Raw genomic sequence first — 26,944 nt, 5'->3', positions numbered from 1 at the left:
TTCTACATGTAAGAGGTGGGAGCTGCGAGTATACAGTTTTGTCATGTAAAAATAAATGAATACATAAATGAATAAGAGTTTGTCATGTAAATTAACTATACAATACAGTTTGCAGCAAGAATGTACCACTACTATTTCCACTAATACAAATAAATAAATACATGTTTTGTCAACTATATCAAAGCAGATTTGCACTGCTACATACAGTATATAGTTTAAATATTGGTTACATATCTTTCATGTTTGCATGCATAGGTAAGTAGGAACTTTTTTTTCATTATGGGCAAAAAAACAAACAAACAAAAACACAGTTGTGCCAATTCTAGTCTTTAGAAACACATTTTATTACAAAACATACAATAGTTAACCTGTAATAGCCAGTAGTGTGTGCATTAGGCATCTGTTAAGCAACAAGGAAAAAATCAAAAAGTTTACTGTCAACATTACCATAATTGTTGACTATAGGAAACCTTGCGATGCCTACTCTTCCAGTCATATATCTGGTAGGCTACTCTAACAAAATCTCATTTGTCATTTTATGAACTTCAAATTTGAAGTACTTTATGAAACATAGTCCAAAAAGCACGGTTTTTGACAACAGTTTGGTTATGCTTTATTAGTTCCTTTATCAGTTCCTATTGCACACTGAGGAACCTCCTTTTCTTAGCTGTGTGTGTGTATGCATGGTGACGCCACTCCACGTCTGCGGTGCTCTCATTCTCCAGAGTGCCGAGTTTGATCATGTACACTAAACAAAAGAACAGATGTAAAAATTTTATACATCCCAAAAGAAAAATGGCACAGAACAGAGGAATTTCACTGAAATGCCCAAAAATTACAATTCCCTGAAAACAACTCCTCATTCCACACTATTTATTTTTCTTCCTTACACTGGTGTCTCTTCAATCGATCTGAATTTGTAATTACGTGCATCCAATGCAGAGATTTAGCCTGTGTCAAGATCACAGAATCAACATCGTGTTGAGACTGACTTAAGCACTGCATGAAAAACCCTTGCCGGTACTGGATTTTTTAAAGTCCTGATGAAGCTAGATAGTGAAGAATCTGTTTTATCTATCAATACTCACATTTCATTTCAAACCTTGGTCCTACTTCTGTCAACTCAATGTTCTTGTGGTCTGTTTTCTTGTAGGTGTGATGTCTGTAATAAAAAAAAATATTACTTTTAGTGCAGTTTACCTCAATAACACAAAGTTTGTATAGCATTTGCATTGAGGGAGTCCTTTTATACACGGACCTGAAACTGATGAAGTCCTCTTGGTTGGCGAATGTGATTACACGTCTACTATCCTCCTTCGGCACTGGAAAAAGATACTTGAGGATATTCGATACCTGTGCACACAGAATTAATTAATTTTATGCACAAACAAGTGGTGAAAGATAATATCACTGGAATGTGTATAGTGCATGGTCCAGCACTCACTCACCCTCTTGCCAAGTCGTGAGGTGAAGTTGTGAAAAATTAGGTGAGGGTAGGCCTCAGACATGGTACCTATGTCTGGAACATCATGCCTCATTACCACATTGTAAAGTGTGAAATAAGCTGTCGGCCCAAATGGCAAGTGGCACACCACCAGACCATCTGTAAATACACAGGAAAAAAAATAATTAAATAAAAATCAGATACAGCCATGTGCAGGTTTTTATGTGCTGACTGTACTTTACTTCATATTAATACTCTGATTACAGGATGCATGTTGTTTAATATGACATTCTACCTTGTTTTCTGACTGTTCTTTTACCACTTGGACAATGTTGTGTTTTTAGCCGTGGGAGCAATATGGCAACAAGGATAGTGATAGACAGCTGGTGGATCGATATTCATTTAATTTAGTGCGTACACAGAACACAACATGCAAACATTCTAATGTTTAACAACTGTGTTTACCATGAATACCATCGAACCAGCGTGTTACCATGCTACAACTGAGGCTGAGGAGAATTAAGTTATTATAATTCATCCTCTGGGTAACCTGAAAGTCCTCATACAATTTAGTGGCAATCCGTCCAATGCTTGAGATATTTCAGTCTAGACCAAAGCGGAGGACCAACCGACTGACTGACCGACCGTCAGAGCCACACAAGTGTAGCTAAAAATGAACAGAAAGTGTGCAATCTGTGTTTAACCAGAGAATAGCTCTATTTCTCCAAAAAAATCTGTTTGCTTGTGTGTGTAATGAAAAACAGTGCCCTAACTCTATACTATATTCAAACTGTTGCTATCATTGGTGCAGCTCAGCATTTACACTGTATACAACATGTACTATATACTAATGCTCAAAATGTTCTGTTATTGCTGTTTGTGTACAACAACAACAAAATGAATTTGAATGTTTTTTTTACAAAGATTTAATATTAATTTTCTAGTACTTGTTTTCCAACATCTGCTATTTACCACAATTCACACTTAGATGAAATGACTGACAGCTGTCAGCTTGTGAATTCTGCAAACTGACTTTTTCAGTATACTTTATTTTTCTAAATAAAACACACTACATGTTCAAATATGTGCATAGAATTAATATGTAGTCTAAAAGTGGGTGACAACTTTAGCTTTGTTAGTGGTTGCTTCATGTGGTTCCTGTAGTACCTTTAAACATAGTGGCTAGAGACTACTTATTGACTACCTGAAGTAAGCGGGCATACCTGGCTGTCCTCTTGTTTCATGGACGATGGCAAGGTCTGTAACGTTGTTGGCTTTGCAGGCTCGCACAAGTGCAGCGATCTCATGGTTACCTCTGTTCATGCGTTGGGCTCCAGGAAACATCAGCTTTACCTCCTGTAGCAAGTTACATAGTTACAATGTTTCCTGTTACTCCCCACCATCAATATTTTGATAAAGAAAAGTCAGTTGGAGTGGAAGGTGTTTGAGTCTTCATCCTGCTCTTTTCTCTGGCATGTTGCGCAGGTGAATCAAGACTCTAAAGAAAACTTCAAAAGAGCACAGCCATACAGTGGAAAGACATCAGGAATGGGATTGTACAAACGAAGAAAAATGTGTTACTCAGATGTGTCTGTTGTTCCATATTTTGTTCGGCATTTAACAAGCACCAATTACTAACCACAGAGTTAGTCACAAAGGGTTGCTGTAGCTGTGATGCATTTAAGATTGTAAACAGCAATAAGCAGCCTTGAACTGTCCCTAAATGTGAATGTAGGATTATCTGTCTGTGCCGTTAGGTAGTGATAACCTGTCAAGGTGTTTCTGTCTTTTCAGCCAGTACATGCTGAGATCTGTTGATCTATAGGTTTGCTTGTAAACAACTTTTACATTTTAGCGTGTTCAGATGACATGTTGTGCTGACAAAAAGAGACACTCTAATTATGGAGCATAGCAACTGAACAATGTCACCAATTTCTCTACAGTTAGCTTAAAAAATAGATCATTTTAGGAAAATAATTATTTTACATGGAAATTAAAGACCCGAAAAAAAGTATGAATATAAATGTTGAATGCATGTAATCCAGGGCCAAATCCAAAACAGTCATTTTCAGTCTAGAAAACCAGACTGGCTAAGCCATAGTCCAGTGGCTACTGTCCATATGGAACCACACAGCACACACACATATACATTTCATCATGGGGAGTGAAAAAAACACCTGCAGCTTGAATTTCACTGCCCTGCTCAGAGACACTAAAACAATGAGCTGTATGTGAAACATGGACCATCATGTGGCTAGTTTACATCATTTTCTTGGAGTCCAAGAATCATGTTAACAGCTTTCTGTTATTGGTCAGCCAGACAAACTTGAGGTCTACCTGCTGTCTTAACAGAGCAATTCATCACCGAAAAACTGGCCTGACCTTGGCAAACATTTTGAGTCTGGAGCTGGGGTCTCTGGACGTGGTCACCATGACTTTAGGATCTTCAACTCCGGCCCATTTATACTCATCATCCATGTGTGAGCTGACACCTGTACAGAAGAAATCACCATGAATGAAAAAACTGATGATTAAACAAAAATGGATGAACACTGATACAGTGGTGCTGTTGATAATAGCAAGAAACAATAACACTCGCCTTCTGCCCCTCCATCATCATACTCCAGTAGTTTCTGTAGCTGCAGAGCTTCTTTGCGTACCTCAGTTGGAAGAAGACGATTTTCTGTAGATAAAGAAAGCAGCTTGTGTCACACCAGAATTCTTGGTAGGATCATTTACATAGCTGACCACTTGGCTTACAAAATGCAGTTTGAAATATGGAATCTCATGATCATGCCATCCTACCATCAAGTGCACCCTTCAGCTTCTGTTTCTTCTCCTCAATTGTTCGGTGCCTGTCCTCTTGTGCTTTCCTGTACAGGTACTCTCGTCTCAGTCTCACCTCTCGACGAAACTGTAATAACATTACATCAAGTACATTAACCAAACTATCTCAAGGAAAGAGATGCAGACTCTTTATAGACAAATGTCTGTTTGATATTAATATGTGAGCTTGATTCAGAAGCATGTTAGCAACATCAAAAACTGTATTATTTTGACGTTGTGTTGATTTTACATTTTTAAGAAGAAGGTTAGATGGTGGCATTGTCAGAAAGATTCTTAAATGACTTTCAAAACATGATTGTTAAATGTTATAACACATTAAATAGTATTTCAAACATGCTACTACTTTAAATGATATTCCTACACAATAAGAGACCACATATCAATTCAGCACACATGAGAAATGGCAATATTTCTACGTGAGTCACAGCTATTAAGCAGTGGGAGTTGTTTAAAAGTTAAGACCTGTTTTAGATCCTGCTTGGCGAATCGGACCTATGCTAATGCCGAATGTAGCATTTGACGATCAAGAAAATATCTAAATTGCTCATGTTTTACGAGATGTTCGGGTTTGTAAGAATTAACGTAAACTACTCTGATTTACCAGATTTTGAAATGCAGTTCTGCGTGTCTCCTTTGTACCAGTCAAAAAAGGTGCTATTTTCATGACTATATGAGACGAATATAACTTAGTTGACTATGTTAACTATGATAACGATAATCATTACTTCAACGAGCTTTATCAAGTTGTGGACCAGACTGTGGTGTTTAGCTACGTTCAATGAGGGCACAGGAACAAGCGCACATGAACGCAGTAACGTCAGCGGTGCTAGCGTAAATTTCACACCAAGCTATTAAAAGACTTAATGCTCATACACACATTTTTTAAATCAATTTTAAACTTACCATATTTTTTCTTTAGCTAGTAGCTACCTAGCAGGAAAGCACTACTCACATGGAGACAGGAATACATGGGTATAAGAGTTTCCTTCATTGGCTGACAGAGGAGCCAATGAGAGCACTGCATACTGACTAGCAAGCTTTACAAAATAAAAGCCTGAGATTCAAGGACTTCAGTATCTTTGCTGACAGTGTTGAGGGATATGGGCTACAGACTGCCACTAAAAATACTCAAACAGGTTATTACAGAGATGAGTTACGGTAGGGCTATTTCTGGGCACAAGTTATTAAAGCAGTTCTGTGCTTGATAAAATCACATACCACCACCCAAAGCATGAAGACTACACAGTAATTTTGTGGGTGGGCATTTCCTGCAGCTATGTCACACAAAAAAGCACCTTCTCTTCCTTTTTACTATATCCGACTTCATCATAACCACTCTCAGCATTATGCATCTGCTAATTTTGGTGCTGCTTTTAAGTATAGGTAAGTGTAAAACCTCACTGATGGAGAAAATAATTCAGATGCTCCCTTACTCACTTGATATACTTTATTTTATATTAGGCAAGTATCTATTACTGAAAATGATTAAAGGGTGTGCAACTGACACAAAGTAAAGAGATATGAAATCAATGTGTCTTCTGTCATGCTAAGTATGCATTTGTCTCTGTATTCATTTTAAATGATTTTCTGCTGTTTTTATTTAGAAGCTGAAAACACATCAGCTACCACCGTGCATTTGAACAGGTTATCCTCCTTGAATTAAATTCACAGTGCAGCCTTTCCAAACAGTAATATACAGCAAATTAGTATTGGAAATGAAGGAATAAACTGTGACAATTATGCAGATGATACAGTTTTTTATATTGGTTAAGATCCTTTGCATGTTGTTGGTAGGAAGTTACACAGTTAACCAACTGTTTAGTCACCGTGATATGGCTGTGTGCAGGTGCCTGTGAGGCAGTGTACTGGCAGAAGCTGAAATGTCCCTATGACGTACAGCACAAGAGCCTGCCAAGGATTTGGTGCAGGCAGAGCTCCACTGACTGCTGCACTGGCCTCACCTTCAGCCAGAGTGCGCACCTATTGGATGGAGGCAAACTCAAAGTGACACAGAGTGCAGACTCCTTCACTGTGGCAGTGCTGGAGCTAAGCTATGGAGATGGAATGTACTGGTGTGGTGTGCTGAGCAAAAATGACACCATCATCAGGCTGGCTGAAGGCTACTTTCACAGCTGTGAGTAGAAGAGAACACTGAAATGTTAATGTACAAGACCAGTGGTGATGTGTTTTATGTCAGCGAGCAATGATTGGTTTGCTGGAGTTGAAGGTGGGGAGCTACCATTGCTAAAGAGTGGCCTACAGGAAAGGAGCATGGTGGAGCATCATAATCATGTCTCCAGTTTATGTAATTACTCTTACTGCCAGAGGGGGGAGACAAAAATCGGAATATTATTGTTAAATCATTTATAACCAAGTTGGTCGATATGCAAGCGCGAGTACAGCTGCATTAATTGAGTTTATCAAAGCTTTTTAGCTGAAAGTAGCTTCTGGTTGAAAATGAGGTTGATATAAGGCTTGAAAAACAAATCTGTGATCTAAAGAAAACGTGCTGTAGAGCTCAGATGAACCACAAAGTTGGTGATAATTCTCTGTGGGTTTGTCACTACTAACGACACGCTTCACATCACATATAGTAATTTTTATGTGTTCATGTTAATAGAAAATATTGATCAGTGCAGCTCTAAATCAAGTGTAGTTGTGTTTTTATAACTGCTGTTACTTTATATTCCTGGATATAAAGACACATGTTTGACATAAAAAGTACAGTATTAATGTTCTTCAGAAATCATTACTGTAGGTAATGATCGCAGCCAATATTCAAATCACATTCTGCTTCTCTGTCATCTGCTACTGCAGCCCCTGGTGCTTACATCTGGAGTGTCACTCGCTGGATTCTGCTGCCTCTACTCCCAATGGTGACCATAGTCACCCATGTTTACTCCAGAAGTAAGTCATTCTGCTGCTCCACCAACACAGACAGACATTTACATTTAATTTTAGGCAGTCAGATGTGCAACATAATGCACAGTCAAGAGTAAGGAGTACAATGATCAGAAACAACATACAAATACTTCAAATACAAAACAGGCGATGAATGATTGTGAATATTTAAAAACTGGCTGAGAAAATAAAGGCTTTGAAGTGCTAAACTGACATCATTTAGCTACAGTGCAGATTGTTTATATGACTAATTCACATGAGGAGGATTTTAACTGAACTCAAATCTTTCTCCCACAGCGGCAACAAAAAACACCTGTAAGGTAAAGCACTGCACACTTTCTGCAACATTTTTTAAAAAAATTCAAAATAGAATTCCAACATCATGGTGCTTGAGAGCAACTGGCGCCACATCTTTCTATCTTATTTTTTTAGGAGGCAGAGGATGATGACATTAGTGTGAGCAGAACTCTGAGGGATCCACAGTATGTGAACGCTGCATCTTTGCGTGTGCTGGAATGATGAGGAAAATGATCAAAGGTGGTCTCACATGGCATCATATCCTGGTTAGCATCAATGACACAGGAGTGCACCTGAGGGCAAGACTTACACAAAATCATCCAAGTCATGGTGTTTTTCAAATTGTTTCAATGGTGAAATTGTTAAAAGAAGGAAAAAAAAGGTGAGAAAAATTCTTTGTGAAGAAATAGGTTTGCATTTATTGGACAAACCAAACATAGGCAAACTCACACATAGTGTAAAGATGGAACATGTCATCGGGTGAAACATAAATGAAGGGTTTCATTCCAAAATGTCATACAGCCATTTGGAAAAACGACCTGAAACAGTATTTGTCTGCCTCTCAGTTCTCAGAAATGTTCTTACTTTAGACAGCACAATTTTACAATGATTTCCCCCATCAACATAATCTTATAGGATTTCATTGACACTGTTTCTACATGGTGTACACTGTATATCATTTTTGGAACAACGCTCTTCAAATATATAGATTCATTTATATACTTTATACATTCTTTTCTTGTTGTACATTTGAGTCCCATGCTTTGCTTGAAACTGTGCTTTCAGCATTTATCCTCAATCACATGACAAAGACAAAAAAGAGCAGAAAGTATTCAGGATCAATGCTGCATAGTTTCAACTTTGGAATATCAAACATGATTTCTTTGTAAACCAACAGAGTGCAACCATGTGGTTATGAGAGATGAAAACTGTATGAAATCTGCCAGTTGTCAAAACACCTCTAAAAATACATATCATTTCTCTTAGATGCAAGAATGCTTCACTTATTTGAAACATTTTGGTGATGCAGTCTATGGAAGATATTGCACGTCATCGCTGTCTATTATGAGCAGGTCATTTGAGGCATTGGACAAAAGAAATAACATGTGAAAGGTTTAGCAGTTCATATCACCAAGTACATGTCCTTAAAAGCGGTGGAAGTAAACCACTGGAGGATGTGTTACAGGAGACAGGAAAACGATAAAAAGCTGCATCATGTGATTGACTGTTGAGGACAGTTTCAGCACAAAATCACACCAACTAAATCCTGACATTTTGAAACAAACAAGACAAAAGCAATAAATAAAATAAGGGTAAAACAATGAGAAAATGTTGAAACTGTTACTTACAGATAAATATTAACAAAATTCCACAATACTCATTTATAGGGATGGTATTCTTCTGTCCAAAGAGAATCAAACAAAAACAAAAGATACACAAATGTACAGATTCACTGCAATATTATAACAAGCGTCAAGGATGGTATATATTCTGTTTCACCAACATGAGGAGGACAACAATCTGAACTCAAGTGAGCTATCTAACACTTAACAGTAAGAACACTTAAAATGGTGTATGAGGATAGCGGCACATCGTTCCCTTGTAGTAACCTCCATTAAGGCAATCGCAGAAGACATGAAGAGAAACTGTACTTGTCCTACAGGCTGAAGCAGAGAGAGGTGCGCTTTAAATTAATGGTAAAGTTGTGCTACGGGCCAGGGGAGTAGCGTGTATCAGTTATTTTGACCAGTAGATTAAATCATCATCATCATCACCGGTGATGACTTGTTCACTGCTAAAGGGGCTTTCGGGGGGTGACAAAAAGCCAACACTGGACAAGTGGCTGTTGTCAGTTTCACACCAAGACTACGTTCACACTACGCTGGCTAATGCTGTGAAAATGTCATACGTCCATGTCAGACTTAGAACAGTGAATATCAGGAAGACTGCTAATGCTGGGATCAAATTCCAATATATTTGTCTTTCAGCAGGGTCACTGTTGCATTAGGCAGTCCAGAGGCAGACATTCTTACTGTGACTTGACAGAGAGACGAGGCAGACTACATACACACTTTAGCCTGCTGCAGTGTTACGTACAGATCAGTAAGGTGTCAGGCCCTGCCTCACTGCTCCACCTGACAGCACCGACAGCAAACGTTTCCATGTACGAACACAGTTTTAAGACCGACAGTGAACAAGGATCGCTTCATGGTCACTGGGTGGTGAAGGTCGGCTTCCCAGTCAGCAGACAGGGGGTGAGCAGCAGACATACAGCATGTGTGTGTGTGTGTGTGGGGGGGGGGGGGGGGGGGGGGTGACGTCACACCCACGTATAGGTATAGGTATAATTCCTTCAATGTAATGCACCTTGATGGTGATAGTCAAATTGTGACAGGTTTTTAGCTTTATAACAGTTATAGAGAGACCGGAAAGGGGGGAGGTGGGCTGTACTACCGGGGGTGTCCCCTCCATGTTTACACTTTTGTGTAAAGGGTTTTTTTTTGTTGGACTTATGGGTAAACATCATGGAGCATGTTACAGAGGTTGTCAAAATAAGCAAAAAAAGAAAAAATCCCGACATGCTAGTGTTTTCTTCCAGGACACAGAGAGGCGTCTCAGATGCTGAACTGGTCGTCCTCTACTATACACGACAAAAGTGCAACTGTCATGCCCTGTGCTAATTTCTGTTGTGGATGTCTTTGTATCATGGTCTAAACTTGGCACCTCCTGTATCTCCTCCTTCACTGTCTTCCCATGCAAACAACAACCTACACTGGATCAAACAGACACAGCCCGGCTGCTCTGCTGAGGCTCAGCTGTTTAAACCTCTGTATCAGCTGCTGACTTCAAATTGAGTGATCACAGAGAGTTAGAGAAGAAAACTCCCCTCTTAACTTTGCAGCAACACGGCCACATTTACAACATTATTTTCCAAAAGCTCAGTTTTCCTGGTCAACCCTGAAATGCGCAGGCAGGATTTTACCACCCATCCACTCTCTAGACCATTTTGAAAAGATCTGTTTTCAGGATGGAGGTCAAAACAAAGCAAAGACATATTTCAATTTAGCTGGCTTACTGTGAACATACTCCAAGAGTGAAAAAGGGGATCATTCACTTTGTTGGTGATGGTGCAGTGTGTTGGATTTAGTGGCATCTTGCGGTGAGGTTGTAGATTGCGACCAGCTGAATACCCCTCACCCTGCCCTCCCCTACAGTGGTCACAAAAGGCGCTGTCTAGAGTCAGTGTTTGGTTGTCCGTTCTGCTGTAGAAACGTGGTGGTGCAACAGGGTGGACTCTGTGGAAGAGGACCCACACTCTCTGCAGATATAAAGAGCTCATTCTAAGGTAGCGAAAATGCAACAGTTCTTATTTTCATGTGATCATACAGTAATGAAAATATACTCGTGAATATTAGAATCCGTTTCTGCCAGTAGATCAGCCTAAATCTTACAGATCGGACCTTTAAATAAACTTATTCAGTGTTAATAATTAGAGACACGAGACTGAATCTGCCATTAACCATTTAAGCAAATAAGTAGGTGAGAAAGAAAAGACAGAAGACTATGGAGTCTGTCAGGAGTCGGTCATCACTTTTAGCATGCTCTCGATTATTACACCAACCAAACAAACATTCGGACAAAATGGTAACCCTATTTACAGAAGCTGATTCGGAGTGATCGCTTGCAGAGTGTATCAAATCAAAGAAAATATTAAGCCAACATATGGAATCATGTCAAAGTACAAAGAGCCAATTTGTGGCTACATCGATCATCAAACTTTAACGTCACTTCTCACAACAGTACATGTGGGTCTCCTCGCCATTTCTTACAGGTTGGAATGGAAGTGACAGCAGTAGTGCAGATGGGGAAATCAATCAGAAGGAACACACAGGTACCAGAGTCCTTGGGTATTTTACCTGGGTGTCGTCAGTAGCCTTGTGTATTGCGTATGGCTTGGAGATGCTGCTTTATGCATGTACAAGTCACGACCACATGCTTCACTGCTGTTCTGCGGCTCCATTTCCTAATAAAACAGGAGCTTTTATAGTTCCTCATAATCACCGTCATCTCTTTTAACCGATCCTGCTCCTCCACCCAGGAAGTCCTCCAGCTCGTCCACTTCTGTTTTCTTGGTCCGGGATTTTTTCTTCTTCTTCTCTTTCTCATCCACTGCTGCAGCTTCATCCTTTTCCTTTTTCTTGTGTTTGTGTCTCTTCTTGCTCTTTTCGTCTTCCTGAAAACAAAGGACACCATTTGTTGTATTGATATTTCTGGTTTTTACAGTACGTAATACAAAGAAGTAATTTTACCTCTTTGCTTTTCTTCTTCTTTTTCTTCTTTTCTTTGGAGGAGTGCTTGCTTTCTTTCTCTGAAAGAGGAACAGATACATGCTGTAGTCTTACAGTGATAGATGAATCCCATTTTAAATATGCTAAAAGCAGGTCTTTTAATTAGTCATGAAAAACTGAATGTTTCAAAGAGGAGAAAAGGCAGATTTTCAACCATTTGACTAAAACATTCTAAAGGAGAAACTTTATACTTCATTATTGCTTGAATATCCAATATTACACTATTATAAACATTATAGGCTGGGGCCAGAATCAATCATTTGGGGATACTAGTTTGATTCTAACCAAAATGTCAATTGAGTTACAGAGTTAAAAAGATCATACACAGATATTTCATGACTTGCCTTCCTGCTCCTCACTGCTGTCTTTGGCTGCAGGAGCCTCATCTTGAATGCCGAGGCCGAACAGGTCGGTATCGTCCTTGTGTTTGAAGGAGATCACAGTGGGCTTCAGAGGTTCTGGTACCTTGGCTAACTGCATGTCATTGTCAGAGAGGTCGGACAGAAGCTCATCTCTGACTGGAAATGCATCCTGGGACGAGCGGGGTGGCAAGAAAACGAATGATCACAAGAGGAAATGTTTAGAATTTTCCATTAAACATTATGAAAAACTTGATTTTTTAGAAGTTGCAGTGTGACAGTAAAGCAAGAGAAGAGTCTCTTTAGTAGTACTAGCTGACACAATCCAACAATTCCATTAAAAGCTCAGGCTTTCAGCAGTAAAAAGAGCCGGCAACTGAGTCAACCTCTCAACCTGAATCTGCTGCGGTGGTAAATCTGTCCTACTTTACCTTCGCTATTTTTGGTGTGTCTGATGCTTCAGACTCAAAGTCGGGGTCATCCATGACAAACGAGAGCATCTGCTGAGCTACAGGGGCCTCGGGGTCTGTATCGGAGTCCTCAGCTTTGGGCGTGCTTCCCTTCTTCTTGCCTTGGTGTCTGGCCGGCTGCTCTGCTGCTGGAGTTAAAGTGAGGGAGATGGGAGCTGCAGACTGACCTCTGGGCTCTGGAGCTTTAGATGCAACCTTTGGTTTCATGACGTGGATCACAGGCCTGAAACGGGGTGATATGAAACATTTACCTTACCTTAACATATGCTGATATATTTGTTTGATATACAAGATACATTGCATAATTTCTTACATGTCTTTCACTCATTTTTTTACATTCGTTGTTTTTCCTTTTATTTTCTCATCTGTAAACTGAGTTTTTGCTGCAGCAGTAGTGAATATTCAAGTGTCTTAACTAAAATTCAGAGAAAAAACAGGAAGTCGCGAACTGTCAGCCTTTACAGTGTGCTTGGTAAATCGTCTTGTGTGGCAGATCTAAATCATTCACAGCAGCACTGTTGTACTCTGAGGTTGCCATTGGGAGTCTACATCATTTAGGCACCATTCTCTTACAATAGAAAGAAATGACAAAGAAGAAATGGTACAGACGCCTTCAAATGGAATAAGTGAGTTTGTGTTTTGAACAACTGATGACAAAATGGGATCCAAAAAAGTCAATTTGATTCCTGTATTTCAACAGCAACAAGACAAGAGGACACGCCAAAGCTGTCCATCCCATATCAAAGCATGCTAACTTGGAGTTATGGGGGAATTTTCAGCGTGAAGACGCTGGTTGTTGACATGGACTCCTCTCATCAACTCAGTATGTGTTTACCACGTTAATGTGAAGACAGGCCTGTGATTACTCCCAATCTGAAGGCACCTATGCAGATCATGACTTCGAGATCTTTGAGTTTTGTATGAAAGTACAGTAAAACAAACTAAATATGTTGCTTTGCTGTTGTCCATTTAAGATTGTTGCTAGTTAATAGTAATCCCCTGACTGGTCCACTTTTATTGTGCTCCCTATGACAGACTTAATTTCCTCTACAATCTCTGCCAGGTTCCAACATGGATATCAAGACCACAACATGTATTTATGTTAGAGTCTATGAACTCCAGGAGTTTAAAACCAGGTCATTCTGAGAAAGGACTTACGCTTTCAGCTCAGGTTCACTGTCCAGGTCTTGGTCATGTGTGATAGTGGGGGCTGCTGGTACTCCCTCCTCCTCATCACTGGTCAGAGTGATATCTTTACTGAGGGGCAGGGTCTTAGGTTGAGGAAGGCTGGGATCAGTGTCATCAGGATCGAGCTCATCCTGGAAACCAGACACCATGGGGTTTCCTCTGTCTTCACCATCACTGGGACAGAGAAGAAGATTTATTCATTGAGACAGATTATTGTGGGCTACTGTGTATATATATATATATATATATATATACACATATATATATATACATATATATATACACATATATATATACATACACACACACACACACATATATATGGCATAAACACATATGAACTTTGCACCAAGGGATAAACAAGCTAAGCCAAAAAAGGCTTCGTAGATATCTGACCTGTCACTGTCTACAGCAGGAGCTGCTGCAGGCTGGGGCACCTTGGTCTTCAAGGGCAGGCTGTCCTCCAGGAAGCTTTTATCCAGTCCCTCATCTGGCACAAAATCATCCACACTCTGAACCTTAGCAGGACACACTGGTGCAGGTGAGCCCTCTGGGGAAAACATAGAGGCCAAATTATGTGACTAACTACCAAACAAATTCACGTCATTTAAATCTAACATGTAGCATCTGAAAGCTCCCGTCACTGCTCCATGTTAATCACACAAACACTCCAGTGAAGCAGTGATCATCATCACATGACATTACTGGCCAACGCCAGCCAGTCCTTTGAACATTTCAAAAGTTCTGCATTTCTCAGCTGCCGAGTGTTGAGTCTTGTGACTACTTGCTGTGCACGTGGAAAGTTTCTGTCGTAGCTAAATAAACCATTCAGCAAAAAACAGACAAACTGTTGTCCAACCCCCTGCAACATATATGCCAGACTGAAGCACCAACAGCTTCTTTACATCACCAACAACTTTATACCTGCAACCCTTCTAATTGGTGGAATCATGCTGAATCACGTAAGTTTGAATAATAGATTAAAAAAAAGAGAACCGCTGTTTGAGCAGCTCATTTGACATTAACGTCATCCCACTGAGTCAGAGACGAACAAACTCAAATGCGCTCATGTTTAATTTATAATGTATTGTTATTCTTAAGCACTTTTAAGAAACAGACAACAATATACAGTACATAAAAAAACAGTATTTGAAATGTGTGTCTATTACAGGAATGTTCCTTAAGGCTTTATTCAGACAAGCCAGGACATTTAAGGAAGGAGCCATGTGTTCATGCAATATTTAGCACCGTGTTCACAAGTACTGTCGCTGCTGGAAAATGCTGTTGAATTGAAAAGTTAAAAATGAATGAAGTATAATATGACTAGGAAGAGTGGTTTCTGTGTCCATACAGACTTACTTTGCCACTGAAGATTTGATTACTCGCCGTTTAAGTGTGTGGCATTCTTGACCCCTTTTCTCACAGTGAACGCCCCAATACATTTTCATCATTTATTTAACAGACAATTCTGCTCCTGATTTTATTTACTTTTTACTCGTCACGACTGAATTCATGCCAACTGCAATACTGAAACTTGAATATATAAAGAGGGAGACTGCTGGCCTAATTATCATTATGGCTGTACACGGTTTGTTTGAGCCCTTTTGGACAGCACTGCCAGGGGGAAACTATATAGACTAAACATAGACTGATTACCAGAATGATTTTATTTTCTTAGAACACAGGAAATGAGGGAGATTAAGGGAGATAAGAACAGTTCTCTTGAATGACATGTGGTTTTACTCGGTGTATTTAACTTTGTGTTGCTGCAGTCTTTACATTAATGTGACAGCTTTCTATTCAGACTCGTACCGTGTAGGATGTGTTACACTGCACTCAAGAGCCCACTTAACTATGAATTTATAACAGATAAGAGTACAAGTTAGGGCCTCTGTATGGTTCTTGTGCCAGTGTTCACACCTACATGCATGCACCCACCAACCACTGCAACTGCATATGTACATGCTGGCTCATGCTGTATGCATATGGCCCCTTGCTGATGTTTGTAATCGTAATTGTAATCACGTGGTGGTTACACAGAACAATATTTTGTCCATTGAATGACTCTTGATATTGCTTAATCTGATTCTCATCGGAAGACAATGTGGAGGTCCACTATAGCAAATATAAAACATACATCAAGATGTATGCCTTTGTTCTGTCTCTGTTATGGACATGCTGAAAAGATTATGTGTAGCCTCAATTTCAAAATAAAAGCACAGCTAACCCTAACCCAGCTGCAGGGGAGATGGCATGTGGACTGGTGCGGAGCTTTTTACTGCTTGAGTAATCTGTAGAATCTTACCTGGTGCAGAAGCACTAGCCTCAGCAGCAGGAGATGAACCAAACCAGCGGGAGATGAAGCTGCGTTTCTGGGGGGCTGAGGCCCCAGATGCAGCTGAGGACTGAAGGTGTTCAGGTGACTGAGCCGATGGCTTCGCCTCAACAGCGGGTGAAGCTGCCACACTGACTGCTGTTGAGGGAGGTGGAGGGGAAGAAGCTGACACAGATGGCGACTGTGGGAGCACCTGGGAGGGAATGGGGGGCTGAGGGGTGCTGGGGCTGGAGCTGCCTGTGGAGGCCCCACTGGGAGGAACGATGGGGGACTGGGAGCCTGAGGAGGGACTCTGCCCGTTGGCTGGACCAGGAGAGCCATAGCCCTTACTGCGAGACTCCAGGTTCTCCAGGAAACTGCAGAAATCACAAGAGGGACGGTTAATAAACTGTGACTCATCAGAAATAATATCTGAGGCTAGGGGCCCAGCATGGGGATGGTAGAGTGTAAATGCTGCTCTTGATTCAGTCAAAGTCATGAATATTTCAATTGGTTTGATGTCACTCAGTGCCATAATCACTTGAAACACAGAACATGTGGAAACAAATTCACAAATCTCTCAGAGAGGAAGAAATGTGGAATGAACTGTGATGAAAGTTTTCTTTGTTAAATTATTAAGGACTCTACATTGACTGCCTAGACCAGGGGTCGGCCACCTTTACCACTCAAAGAGCCATTTGGACCCGTTTCCCACAGTAAAGAAAACACTGGGAGCCACAAACCCCTTTGACATTTAAAATGAAAAAAACACTGCATGTAACGTTTCTTTGCCTTTAACGATAATGTGTTGCATTTATGAAATCACTGAACGACTGCAGAGAAAACGAAATGACATTTCTACATGCAACAACAACATTTTGAATTTCGGATTGAAAGTACTCTCAAGTAAAATACTCAGTGTCTATTGGAGTGCTTCTTGCATTTATGAAAAAAACACCGAACTTAAATTCTTCACCGGCAGCAGCTAAAAATGCCGTCCACTCTCTGCGTGCCGTCATCCTTTCACTGACACCTGCAGTCAGCTGTCAACCTGAATAATAAAAGGACTATTTCACTGGACAATGAAAAAATATGAATATATGCTCAATAATAGGCAATTAAAATATTAATCAAACGCAGTTGATGTGATTTCTGCTACTGAACCTCAGAGCAGAGAGTCTGCACATCAGCGCTGTGCACTGTCACCTGCATCTTTACGCAGGATAAACTGTCATCTGTGAGCGCGAGCAATTTGTTTCAAAACGAACAAACTAAAATAAAATACATTTTAAATAAATGCTCATTCATTATTTTCAGGAGACGTATCAGAGGGATGAAAGAGCCACGGGTTGCCGACCCCTGATCTAGACAAATGTGGATTGTACTTCTTTAAATGCAACTATCCACTAGCACCTTTACATGTTTGAATTGATGTGACTTCTGACAACATACAGTCAAAAGCTGAGAATCAAGAACACTAGTTATTCTAGTTTGAAACAAACATTGTGCATGCTTACAGAGGACAGTTTACAATCCTGTGTAAAGATGAAGGTGACAGCATGTCCTGAGCTGCAGACGCTCTGCGCTGAGGTTCAGGAGCAGAAATCACATTAACCACGTTTGATTAATATTTTAATTGCATATTATTCAGCATATATTCAGATTTTTCATTGTTCAGTGAAATAGTCCTTTTATTATTCAGGTTGACAGCCACCTGCAGAGGACGGTATTTTTAGTTCGCTGCAGTGGATAATTAAAGTTTGGTGGTTTTTTTCTCAAATAGACATTGAGTATTTTACTTGAAAGTAACCTTCAACCCAACATCTTTTTTTCAGGGTTCAAAATGTTTTTGTTGCATGCAGAAATGTAGTTTAGTTTTCTTTGCAGTCGTTCAGTGATTTCAGAAATGCAACACATGATAGTTTGTACATAGCATAAAGGCAAAAAAACCCCCAAACATTATATGCAGTGTCATTTCATTTTAAATGTCAAAGGGTTTTGTGGCTCCGTGTTTTCTTTACTGTGGGAAACGGGTCCAAATGGCTCTTTGAGTGGTAAAGGTTGCCAACCCCTGCTCTGGGGGCTCTGCACAACAGCACACCAGCAGAAAGAAAAAGCAGACAGTACATCTCATAGTTCTGATCTTCAGTCTCCTGCTGGACACACAGTTCCTCCAGGGTGGCATCCATGTCAAGTTGGTTGGTCTCCAGCTGCCTTAGGAGCGTCTCTCTCTGCGCACACGCGCGCACACACACACACACACGCACACACACACACCTGTAAATACTTGTAAAACACAACAGGAAGAAGTAACTGAAGGGGTGCAAACTAGTGATGGCCCAAAAAGGTGTGGCACCCAGGCCCCATGCTAAACCTTTTTTATGTGAGCTCCGTTCTACTGGCACACATATTCAGACCCAGTATATGACAATAAGAGAGACTCCTAATTTTAAGATGTATTTATCCTTCTTCCTGTCCTCCTCCTCCTGCTTCTGCTGCTGCTGTGATTCACTGCCTGTAACTACTGCTTTATTGGCACCTACATTTTGAGATATTGTACGTGTCAAACTAAGCTAAACAGTTCAGCTACACACAGACAGCTGTTAGCTGGCGATGAATGAGAGACTACAAGCCAAGATAAAAAGAGAGCTTTCTACACTTTATCTGTTTTGGTAAAGCACTCTTACTGGCTTTTTACACTTAGCTTAACTTACAGTAACAAGTGCTGTTGTCCACTTGAGAAAAACATTATCTTGTACTTGACCAGGTTTCAGTATGTCACCTCCCTGCTCGACAATCCGCTGGAGTCATGACCTGCCCTACTCCGCCTCTGACTGGCTAGTCCTCGTTGCTGGTTAGGTTTATGCTGGGGACAAGTCTGCACCCCGAACTAAATAAAAATAAAATTATACCTGGGATGTCACATGAGGGTTAAAAAAAATTACCTGCAGCTGCAGGAAGGGGATGTTGAAAAACCTGTGCAGATATTTCAAGCCAAAACCATTCTTCATTGAGGACTCGGCATAGTGGATGTAAGATGATCCCATTGGTCTGGAAAACACAAGTATTACTAGTTATCTTTCATGTATTACGCACAACATTTGTACGTTGTATTAAATGTGTTAGTGATCCTCTTTATTATACCAGGGTTAAGATTGTAAACATGTTAAAGATGGGTTCATTTTTAAGAATTATTATTGGGTTCATTTTTTAGCCACTTGTGGACAGGAGAACAAGCTTTAAAAATAACACCTGAATGAGGTGTGCTAGTGTTGGGATTCAATGGACACTGGAATGGAATGGCTGTCATACATATCATACAGATGCTGATTTCAGAAAAATGTGCCGTGGTCTCTCACTATCAGTGTTTTAGAGCTATCAGCGATTGGCTGAATCCATTGCTGGCTGCTTTGTTGGGCGATTTTTGACATTTTATTTTGCTAATTTAATGGTGTGCCTCCGAACAACGAGTGAATGCTACAGAGAGATACAGCAACAGACACTGTTCAGCAAGCTAACACAGTAGCACAAAGAGGCCAGCAATGGCATAGAGAGGCAGCAGGGATAAACAGTGTAGAGCAGAATATTTTCACATTGCACGCAAACGCGTTCACGCAAACACACACACACACACAAAAATTTTAATTTAGCCTACAGAGCAACCCTATGATTCATTTGGAGTGAGGCTTTCCTCCACCTGAAAAATTCTCTTTGTGTTGGTCTGCACCATCTCCTGGGGGAAAGTAGCTGCTAAATGCTCCACTATGTTCACCACGGTCAGGTACAGTATACCACAAAGTTAGTGGACACTCCGACTAATTATAGTTCAGGTGTTTCAGCAACACCCATTGCTAACAGGTGCATCAAATCCAGCACATAGTGATGAAATTGCCATGGACAAACTTTTAGAATGGGTCATAAAGAGCTCAGTGACTGTGAAAATGTGGCACTGTCATGGGATGCAACATTTGCCTCAAGTCAGACTGTGAAATTTCTGCCTTACTAGATCTGTCCTAGTCAACTGTAAGCTCTATTACTGTGAAGTGGAAAAGCCTAGGAGGAACAACAACTCAGTGATGGACTACATAGGCACACAAATTGTCTATCATCTGCTGCAGCATTCACAACAGACTACCAAACTGCCTCTGGAAGGAACCTCAGCCCAAGAACTACGTCCTGGGAGCTTAATGATATGGGTTTTCATGGCCGAGCAGCTTGCTTTGCCAGCCGATGCTTGCTGGAGTAGTGTAAAACACTCTGCAGCTGGACTATGGAGCAGTGGAAACTGGAGCGATGAATCAGGCATGGCAGTCTGATGGACAAATCTGCATTTGGCAGATGCCAGGAGAACGCTACATACCAAAATGCACAGTGCCTACTGCAAAAGTTCGGTGGAGGGGGGGCATAATGTTGATCTGTACCTGTTAAGTCCAGCAATCAGGTCTCTTATATCATCAGGGAGGATGACACGATGCTCGCCCATGTCTCTGTGGTTTCCCAACACACACACTGGCACATGGGTGGGTACTTTGGGCAGTTCCCTCAGGATGTAGTTAAATGTCCTGCAATTGACAAAACCATAACAAACCATTGATGGGTGGGTGGGTGAACAGAACTTACCCACATCAGTTTTCCGAACACGTTAATAGGTACAAATATATATCAAAAATACACATAAAATGCTATATAATAAATAGAAATACATGCTGCTGCAAGCACAAATGAACAGGTAACTGTGGCTCTGCACTCTTACAGAAAAACATAATAACTTCTAATGTTTCAGAAAGGTGTATTAGAAAAGGTACACAAAAAGCCTATTGAAGCATATGAGTTTAAAAGCCATCTGGTTCAGATGCCAGAAATCATGAAGTAAAATAACTTTACACATCACATCATGCAAGATGGTGTATGCCCATTAATGGGTGCAATTAAGGATCTTGTGTAATTCAGACTAAGATATATACTAATAAGGGATCAAATTTGAAAAACTAATAGGCTTTCCTCTACTGTTTGTTGAAATCTGCACATTCAATGTTAGCTACTGAAAATAATGATTTTGATCACACTGATGGCTTTTATCACAATATTTATAGGATTATTTTTCACAGTCAACAAAACCCCCAAAAGACCACAATTAACAACATGTGAGTCTTTATCAATACTATGTTGCTTCCCTCCCCTGTCTGTGCCTCTAACCGACTCCTACTGAAGACATAAATATTTCACAGTGGCTCTCTGGTGTATTCTTACATTTTTAGATAAGACTACTTGATTTCCTAAACTGCTGATCATTACAGTTTTCAGTAAACACTGCTCAAACAGGGGGGGATAGTTCATTTGTTGGGGGCTGTTTTCAACTGCTGATCAATCCACACTTGGTGCTCTAGTGAATATGTGGGGCATGATGGTGTATGTGGGACTGAGTCCAGATAAACTACAGAGTTTGTATTCATAGCAATGAAGGAACATGTGGAACAGTGTGGCTTCTGGTTGTCTTTTAATAGTTGTGCTATGGAGTTCATTGTTATCCAACAGTGGAACCAAAGTAGAGTATATCAGGTTTTAGATACACAAATTAATACATTCATTGTTAGTTTGGTGTTTTGTGGGATTTGTTGATAATAAGAAATATATGGAACCAGACTAATCTATAAAATCTATTTATTCCCTCACACATGATTCCCAAAATAGCAATGTTGAAAAGTCTTCGCAGGTGTTTGCCTTTGAAATGGAACAAAATCCAGCAGTGGAAACTCTCAGCTTCGCAGCCACATGCAGTCTGACTGAAACCTCATCCGTCCATGCATATTGTAGCATTAGAGTTCACTGACCAGACAGAGCTAGGACAACAACTCAAGACAGACAACTCTTACCACTGCTTGGTAATGTCAAACATCATGATGACTCCATTACAGTTCTTGTACACATCCAGAAACTCTGCATCCAGAGCCACCTCATCTGACTACAACACACAAACGTTCATATTAATCAAACATCTTCATCAGACAGCATAGGAAAGAAACACGATACTTGTATTTTGACTCCTTATATTCTTGATCATTTATACCCTCTATGAAAAGCCACACATAGTAATACATGAGCATTTGTCCTGAACACAAATGATACTCACCTCTTGGGGCTCGTTCTCCAGTTTCAAATTGTCTCCGCGTCTTTTGCCTTTGCCTGAATGAAAGAAATCAGAAGTGCCAGGTTTAGACAAACTGGAAAGTTAAAAAACATCCCAATCTACAGCTAAGTTTGTTGCTTTACGTTAGTTTATAAGTAAAGCAAGCAGAGCAGTGCAGCCACTTTTCTAATGGAAAAGCATCTTGCAGCCTAATCTTCACACACATTATTACACACTGGTGGCATTACGTCATGGCTCACAGGGTCAGACGTTCAGGCTCTAGCTGTCTACAGCAGAAAACTCAGCCAAACTCTGAAACGTAGCCACGCAGAGGATAGCCAAACCTTAAGACTACTGGTGTCGGGATATGAGTGGAACAAAGCATGGCAAACCCACGGCACACAGGCGAGTTACATTTTAACACACTGTTGTGTCGCTCACCTACACCTTCAGGAAGAGGATATTTTTGGCCTGAGATGAGCGCGAGAGAGGTGCAAAAAAGACAACATCAACAATGAGGACAGAAAAGAACACAAGCAACCATGCGTCTATTTGATGTCATGACATACTGTAGCAGGCTGACAGCAGTAGACAGAAAAAGGTGTAACTTTTTATACTGAGGTAAGCCTCGGTAGAAAGTCTGCTTCTTTAACCGGCATGTGCGTCAATACTCACCTTTGTCAACCACGTCCCACACCTCTACCTTGACCACATCATCGGTAGCTGAGAGAAACAGATAGGGTGTTTTCATTATTCAAGTTCCTGGGCTGCAGAGAAAAATAATGCATGTGTACAGGCTGTTAAGTGACTAATATGGATCCAGTAACTAAACATACTAGAAGGCGCACGGGTGGAAAAGCTTTGCTTTGTATGGAGCAACTAACACAAATACAGGACACCTACTCCAAAAACTGGTTAGCTGAAGCTAAATCTATGCATGGTCTCTCTTTTTACCTTGATATGGAGCCACTGAAACAAATCACCGAGGCACAAACAGCAGATGTCAAAAAAATCACCAAAACATAAACATAAGCAAAGCAGTCATAATAAGATAAAATAAATGCTGATACTCAGAGATGACATGAGTTGCAATGACTTACTTTTGTAATTCCAATGGATACTTGTGGCTTGGATCTCCTGAGTGGGTAGGTACTCCTCCACAAACTTCTTGCCCTGCAGTCGATGCCATAAAGTACTCTTTCCAGTGTTTCTATCTCCCCTGATGACTATTTTCACTTTAGAGGGAAAGAAATTGTACATTAAATTTATCAGAAATGAGTTTATCAACTTCACGGAGAAGCAACATTTTACAAATGACACAGACATGTTTGACTGCAGAAACCTGTTGACCTGATAAATTACTTACTATTATATTGGACCCCTTTGGCAAAGCGTCTCTGCAAACTTTGGTTCATCGACTGCAGGCCAGCTGGGATGTTCTTGTCCCTGAGCTGCCCCGGCTCAGATCCCACCAGCTTCTTAAGTGCTGAAAACATCTTGATGAGACTTCACAGGCTTGAACAGCAGCACGTGATATTTCAGAGGAACTTTCCGGACAATTCGTCACAAGCAACTGAAGGAAAAGTGTAACAGTGTATCCTGATGGCTCAGGAAGTTATGGGTCCATGCTTAGCAGCAAATATGATGCCAAATCACTAAAAACTGACTGAATTTAGCAGGGGCGCTCTTGAATCTGACTAGATGTCCTCGCTTGCCAGTTAGAAGCAACTACCACCTTGTTTTGAGCATCATCTGAGGAAAAACAGAAGAATACAGAAGTTATGGTTGGAAATTAACTACCATTCCCTTAGTCAACCTTAGTCAAACACCATGCAATATCATGTCTTCATTACAAGCTATGACAGAAATGTACTGTCAGATCTGCTGACTTCGAAGGATTTAGACCAATACCTAAAATATTAAAAGCATTTTAATTGATAAATATCAACAAACACAGACAACTTAGATGGAAATAATACCATTACGACTCAATCTGATGTAGCCTCAGGTTGTGCCTCCCATGTTTTGTCATGACATAGCATCTTTCTATTTTGATTCTGAATGTATTTTCAGAAAGTTTGTAGTTCTTTGAACCATCTGGAATGAAACAATTCTCCATCCACTGTACACAATAAAAGATTTTTAACATGTTTCCCAGGTTGCACCATTGCTAACTAATCCACAAAAAGATGGTGGCCAGAGATGACATGTCCGTGCTGAATTTGCACTTCATGAAACCAGATTTCAAAATGTGATTCGGGTTCAAGCCCTGAAGGGTAAGAATGATATTGTGTTTGTGCCAGTTTATATCAGTATTATCATTTCATTTTATTTATGAAACATGAAATGTGAAACTTGGAAAATTCTATAAATGGAAATGACGTGCAAGTGCTTCCCAAGAAAGATGAGCCTAATCAGCCAGATGGTGGCGTTGTAAAGGCCATGGCCATCACACTGCAAGTCTGATTAACTTGCAATTTAACACTCAATGTGCGCTACCATTGTGTGGACCATAAATGTCAATGAGAGATTTGCCACCATTCTGATTTTTTTGAAAGGCTGGATGAATAGAACTTGTTGGATTTTGACTCTGTTAGCATTGCGGTACTGAGATACACATTTCTATTCTAAATGAGCAGATCACAAAGAGGGTAAATGGCCATAACTTCTTAATGATTTGTCACACACATCACAAATACCAAAATGTGATCTTCTAAATCCACTGAACGGAATTTCACCAATTTAGGTGAGCTCTGGGGGCAAATATTAAACAAAATCTGGTCTCATGTTGATTGGTGCGAATGGGCGTGGCCCGTCACATTTCCTCATGACTCAGGATGCCTTTGAGCAATCCAAACTAAACTTGGTGGAGACATCCCCGGGATCTCCTGACCACACACAACATTTCACGCTGTTTTGTTCAAATTTGATGAAGGGAGGATGAATGGTGGAACTTTGTGGGGATGAAATAAGCCTTTGGTTGGTCTTCTGGCTTGTTTAAACAGAATTAAACTAGCTGAAGTGACTTTGCTCATCATCGTGATGCCTGAAACCAGCTTGCTGCTTTCATTTTGCCCATCAGCGCTGCTTTTTTCTGTTGTGTGCGAAGGGGCTTGAAGCCTGAATATATCAGTATATTTGTCTGTATTGATGTTTAATTGTATTGGACCCAAAATGACTGTTCAACACAGAGTAGTGAAGAGTTGAGAATAATTTCAGAAAATAATCAGCAGGGGAATAACAGAACAGAACAAGCAAGGACATATCCGGCAACCTTGGTAGGAAGTGGTCACAACATGGGAAACAGCCAGTATTTTTTCCCTTTAGATCTTAAATTTTCTGGAAATTCCATCAAAACAGCAGTAACGTTAGACAACCTTCTGAGTTATTTCAAACATTGCTGGTTATTGGCTTTCAAAAAATTCAGATGATTGTCTTTAGATATGTAAGCTAACTTGAATGTAATGCCAATACATAGGGCACAAACTGGAGATACTTGTTTGCAGTAGGTCCATTGAAAGGGAATTAGCGACTGACTCACAGATTTCTTAGTGAAACAATGGATCTGGTTAGTGATAGGTGAAAGATGGGCTTACAGCAGGCTATCACAGCATATGTCCATGTCCCAGTAAAATCCTACAGGGAGCTGTCAGTGTCCCTGGAGGTGTTAACATTAACTATTCATTATCAAGATCAGTAACGGGACTTGTCTCCAGTTGACAACATCAAAACAGTATGTATTTCTCTGTTCGGTCAATTTCAAAGCCGAATTGTACAATTCTGTGATACAACACAGTGAATGAAGTCTTCTCATGGGTGAATTTTCCCTTTAAGTCCAGCTAGCATTAGCTGCCTAGGCTATTAGCTCGGCTCAGAGTGCTGTACCGATTTCTTAAAGCGACGCTTAAACATGTAAAAGTAAAGTAGTCTAAGGGTACGTCAAGGTCAGCAGAGGCTTCAGACAGTGATGAGGCAGCTCGGTTTGTTACCTACCCTGGCTAAAAGGTAACGTTATCCTTTGGCTCTGTTTTAGCTAACGTTTGCTACCCAGCCGATATTAGCTTAGCTTTTTCCCCTGGACGCTTATTGACATGGAACGGCAGCTAGACTGGGTGTTTCCTTCCAGGTGATATCAGCGACAAATACTCACGGTTATTTAGTAAGATCAGAAATGGCAGCCCCGACATCTTTTTCTCAAAACATCTGTCAGAGCTCCATCCCGACGGCGATAAAGCAGCGACATTCCTTTGCAAAGGAGGCAGCCTCACCGTCCCAGCGTGAAGGGTGACACAACAATGTACAGCTTCCGTGACAACTTTCAAAATAAAGCTCATGATTAAGAAATGACAGTGCAAATGTGAAACCTAATATTTACTGAAGAAAACTGTTAAAAATTCAAACACTATTGTCCATTTCGAGTTTATGTAAAGGAAAGTTGATTGAGTATTTCTTTATGGAATTTTATTCCTGTCACATAGGTGTACTTGACCTGAAGATGTTTTACTCTAGGTTTGTCAGCACTCACGTGCCTCACCTGCTCCAAAGTCAGACATCAGGCTTTTTTGAGTGGGGTGGCCTGAATGGGCACTGACTAATACAGGGATAAAGCTGATTCTCATTCTGATCACTTGTTACCTCCACAATCCTC

The 26,944-nt window shown here is 40.4% G+C and overlaps 3 protein-coding genes across 4 annotated transcripts; 1 reads left to right on the top strand and 2 right to left on the bottom strand.

The window, feature by feature from the left end:
• Positions 1-329: 329 nt before the first annotated feature.
• On the bottom strand, positions 330-5,277 carry imp4 (IMP U3 small nucleolar ribonucleoprotein 4). The gene is made up of 9 exons (XM_041937370.1): positions 5,195-5,277; positions 4,250-4,358; positions 4,044-4,127; positions 3,827-3,936; positions 2,668-2,800; positions 1,449-1,603; positions 1,259-1,353; positions 1,089-1,162; positions 330-748 (listed from the first exon to the last, which is right to left on the bottom strand). The coding sequence occupies exons 1-9, from the start codon at positions 5,195-5,197 to the stop codon at positions 636-638; spliced, it is 876 nt and encodes a 291-aa protein (XP_041793304.1). The 5' UTR covers positions 5,198-5,277; the 3' UTR covers positions 330-635.
• A 335-nt stretch (positions 5,278-5,612) lies between these two features.
• On the top strand, positions 5,613-8,770 carry si:ch211-102c2.4 (uncharacterized protein LOC568178 homolog). The gene is made up of 5 exons (XM_041936993.1): positions 5,613-5,674; positions 6,138-6,425; positions 7,109-7,198; positions 7,490-7,512; positions 7,625-8,770. Exons 1-5 carry the CDS (start codon positions 5,638-5,640, stop codon positions 7,709-7,711), a joined length of 525 nt encoding a protein of 174 aa, XP_041792927.1. The 5' UTR covers positions 5,613-5,637; the 3' UTR covers positions 7,712-8,770.
• Positions 8,771-11,056: 2,286 nt separating this feature from the next.
• rabl6b (RAB, member RAS oncogene family-like 6b) lies at positions 11,057-26,580 on the bottom strand. Of its 2 annotated transcripts, XM_041936991.1 has the most exons (17): positions 26,447-26,580; positions 23,663-24,048; positions 23,397-23,531; positions 22,972-23,019; positions 22,738-22,767; positions 22,300-22,352; positions 22,043-22,131; positions 20,591-20,731; positions 19,115-19,220; positions 18,297-18,400; positions 16,161-16,546; positions 14,252-14,405; positions 13,826-14,029; positions 12,629-12,890; positions 12,183-12,369; positions 11,800-11,858; positions 11,057-11,723 (listed from the first exon to the last, which is right to left on the bottom strand). In XM_041936991.1, exons 2-17 carry the CDS (start codon positions 23,790-23,792, stop codon positions 11,532-11,534), a joined length of 2,280 nt encoding a protein of 759 aa, XP_041792925.1. In that variant the 5' UTR covers positions 23,793-24,048; positions 26,447-26,580; the 3' UTR covers positions 11,057-11,531. The 2 variants fall into 2 exon arrangements, with proteins under 2 accessions (XP_041792925.1, XP_041792926.1); XM_041936992.1 differs by lacking the exon at positions 22,738-22,767.
• Positions 26,581-26,944: the final 364 nt, after the last annotated feature.

This window comes from Chelmon rostratus, chromosome 5, assembly GCF_017976325.1.
Source record: "Chelmon rostratus isolate fCheRos1 chromosome 5, fCheRos1.pri, whole genome shotgun sequence".
NCBI lineage: Eukaryota > Metazoa > Chordata > Actinopteri > Chaetodontiformes > Chaetodontidae > Chelmon > Chelmon rostratus.
This window is presented reverse-complemented; position numbering and strand designations above follow the sequence as displayed.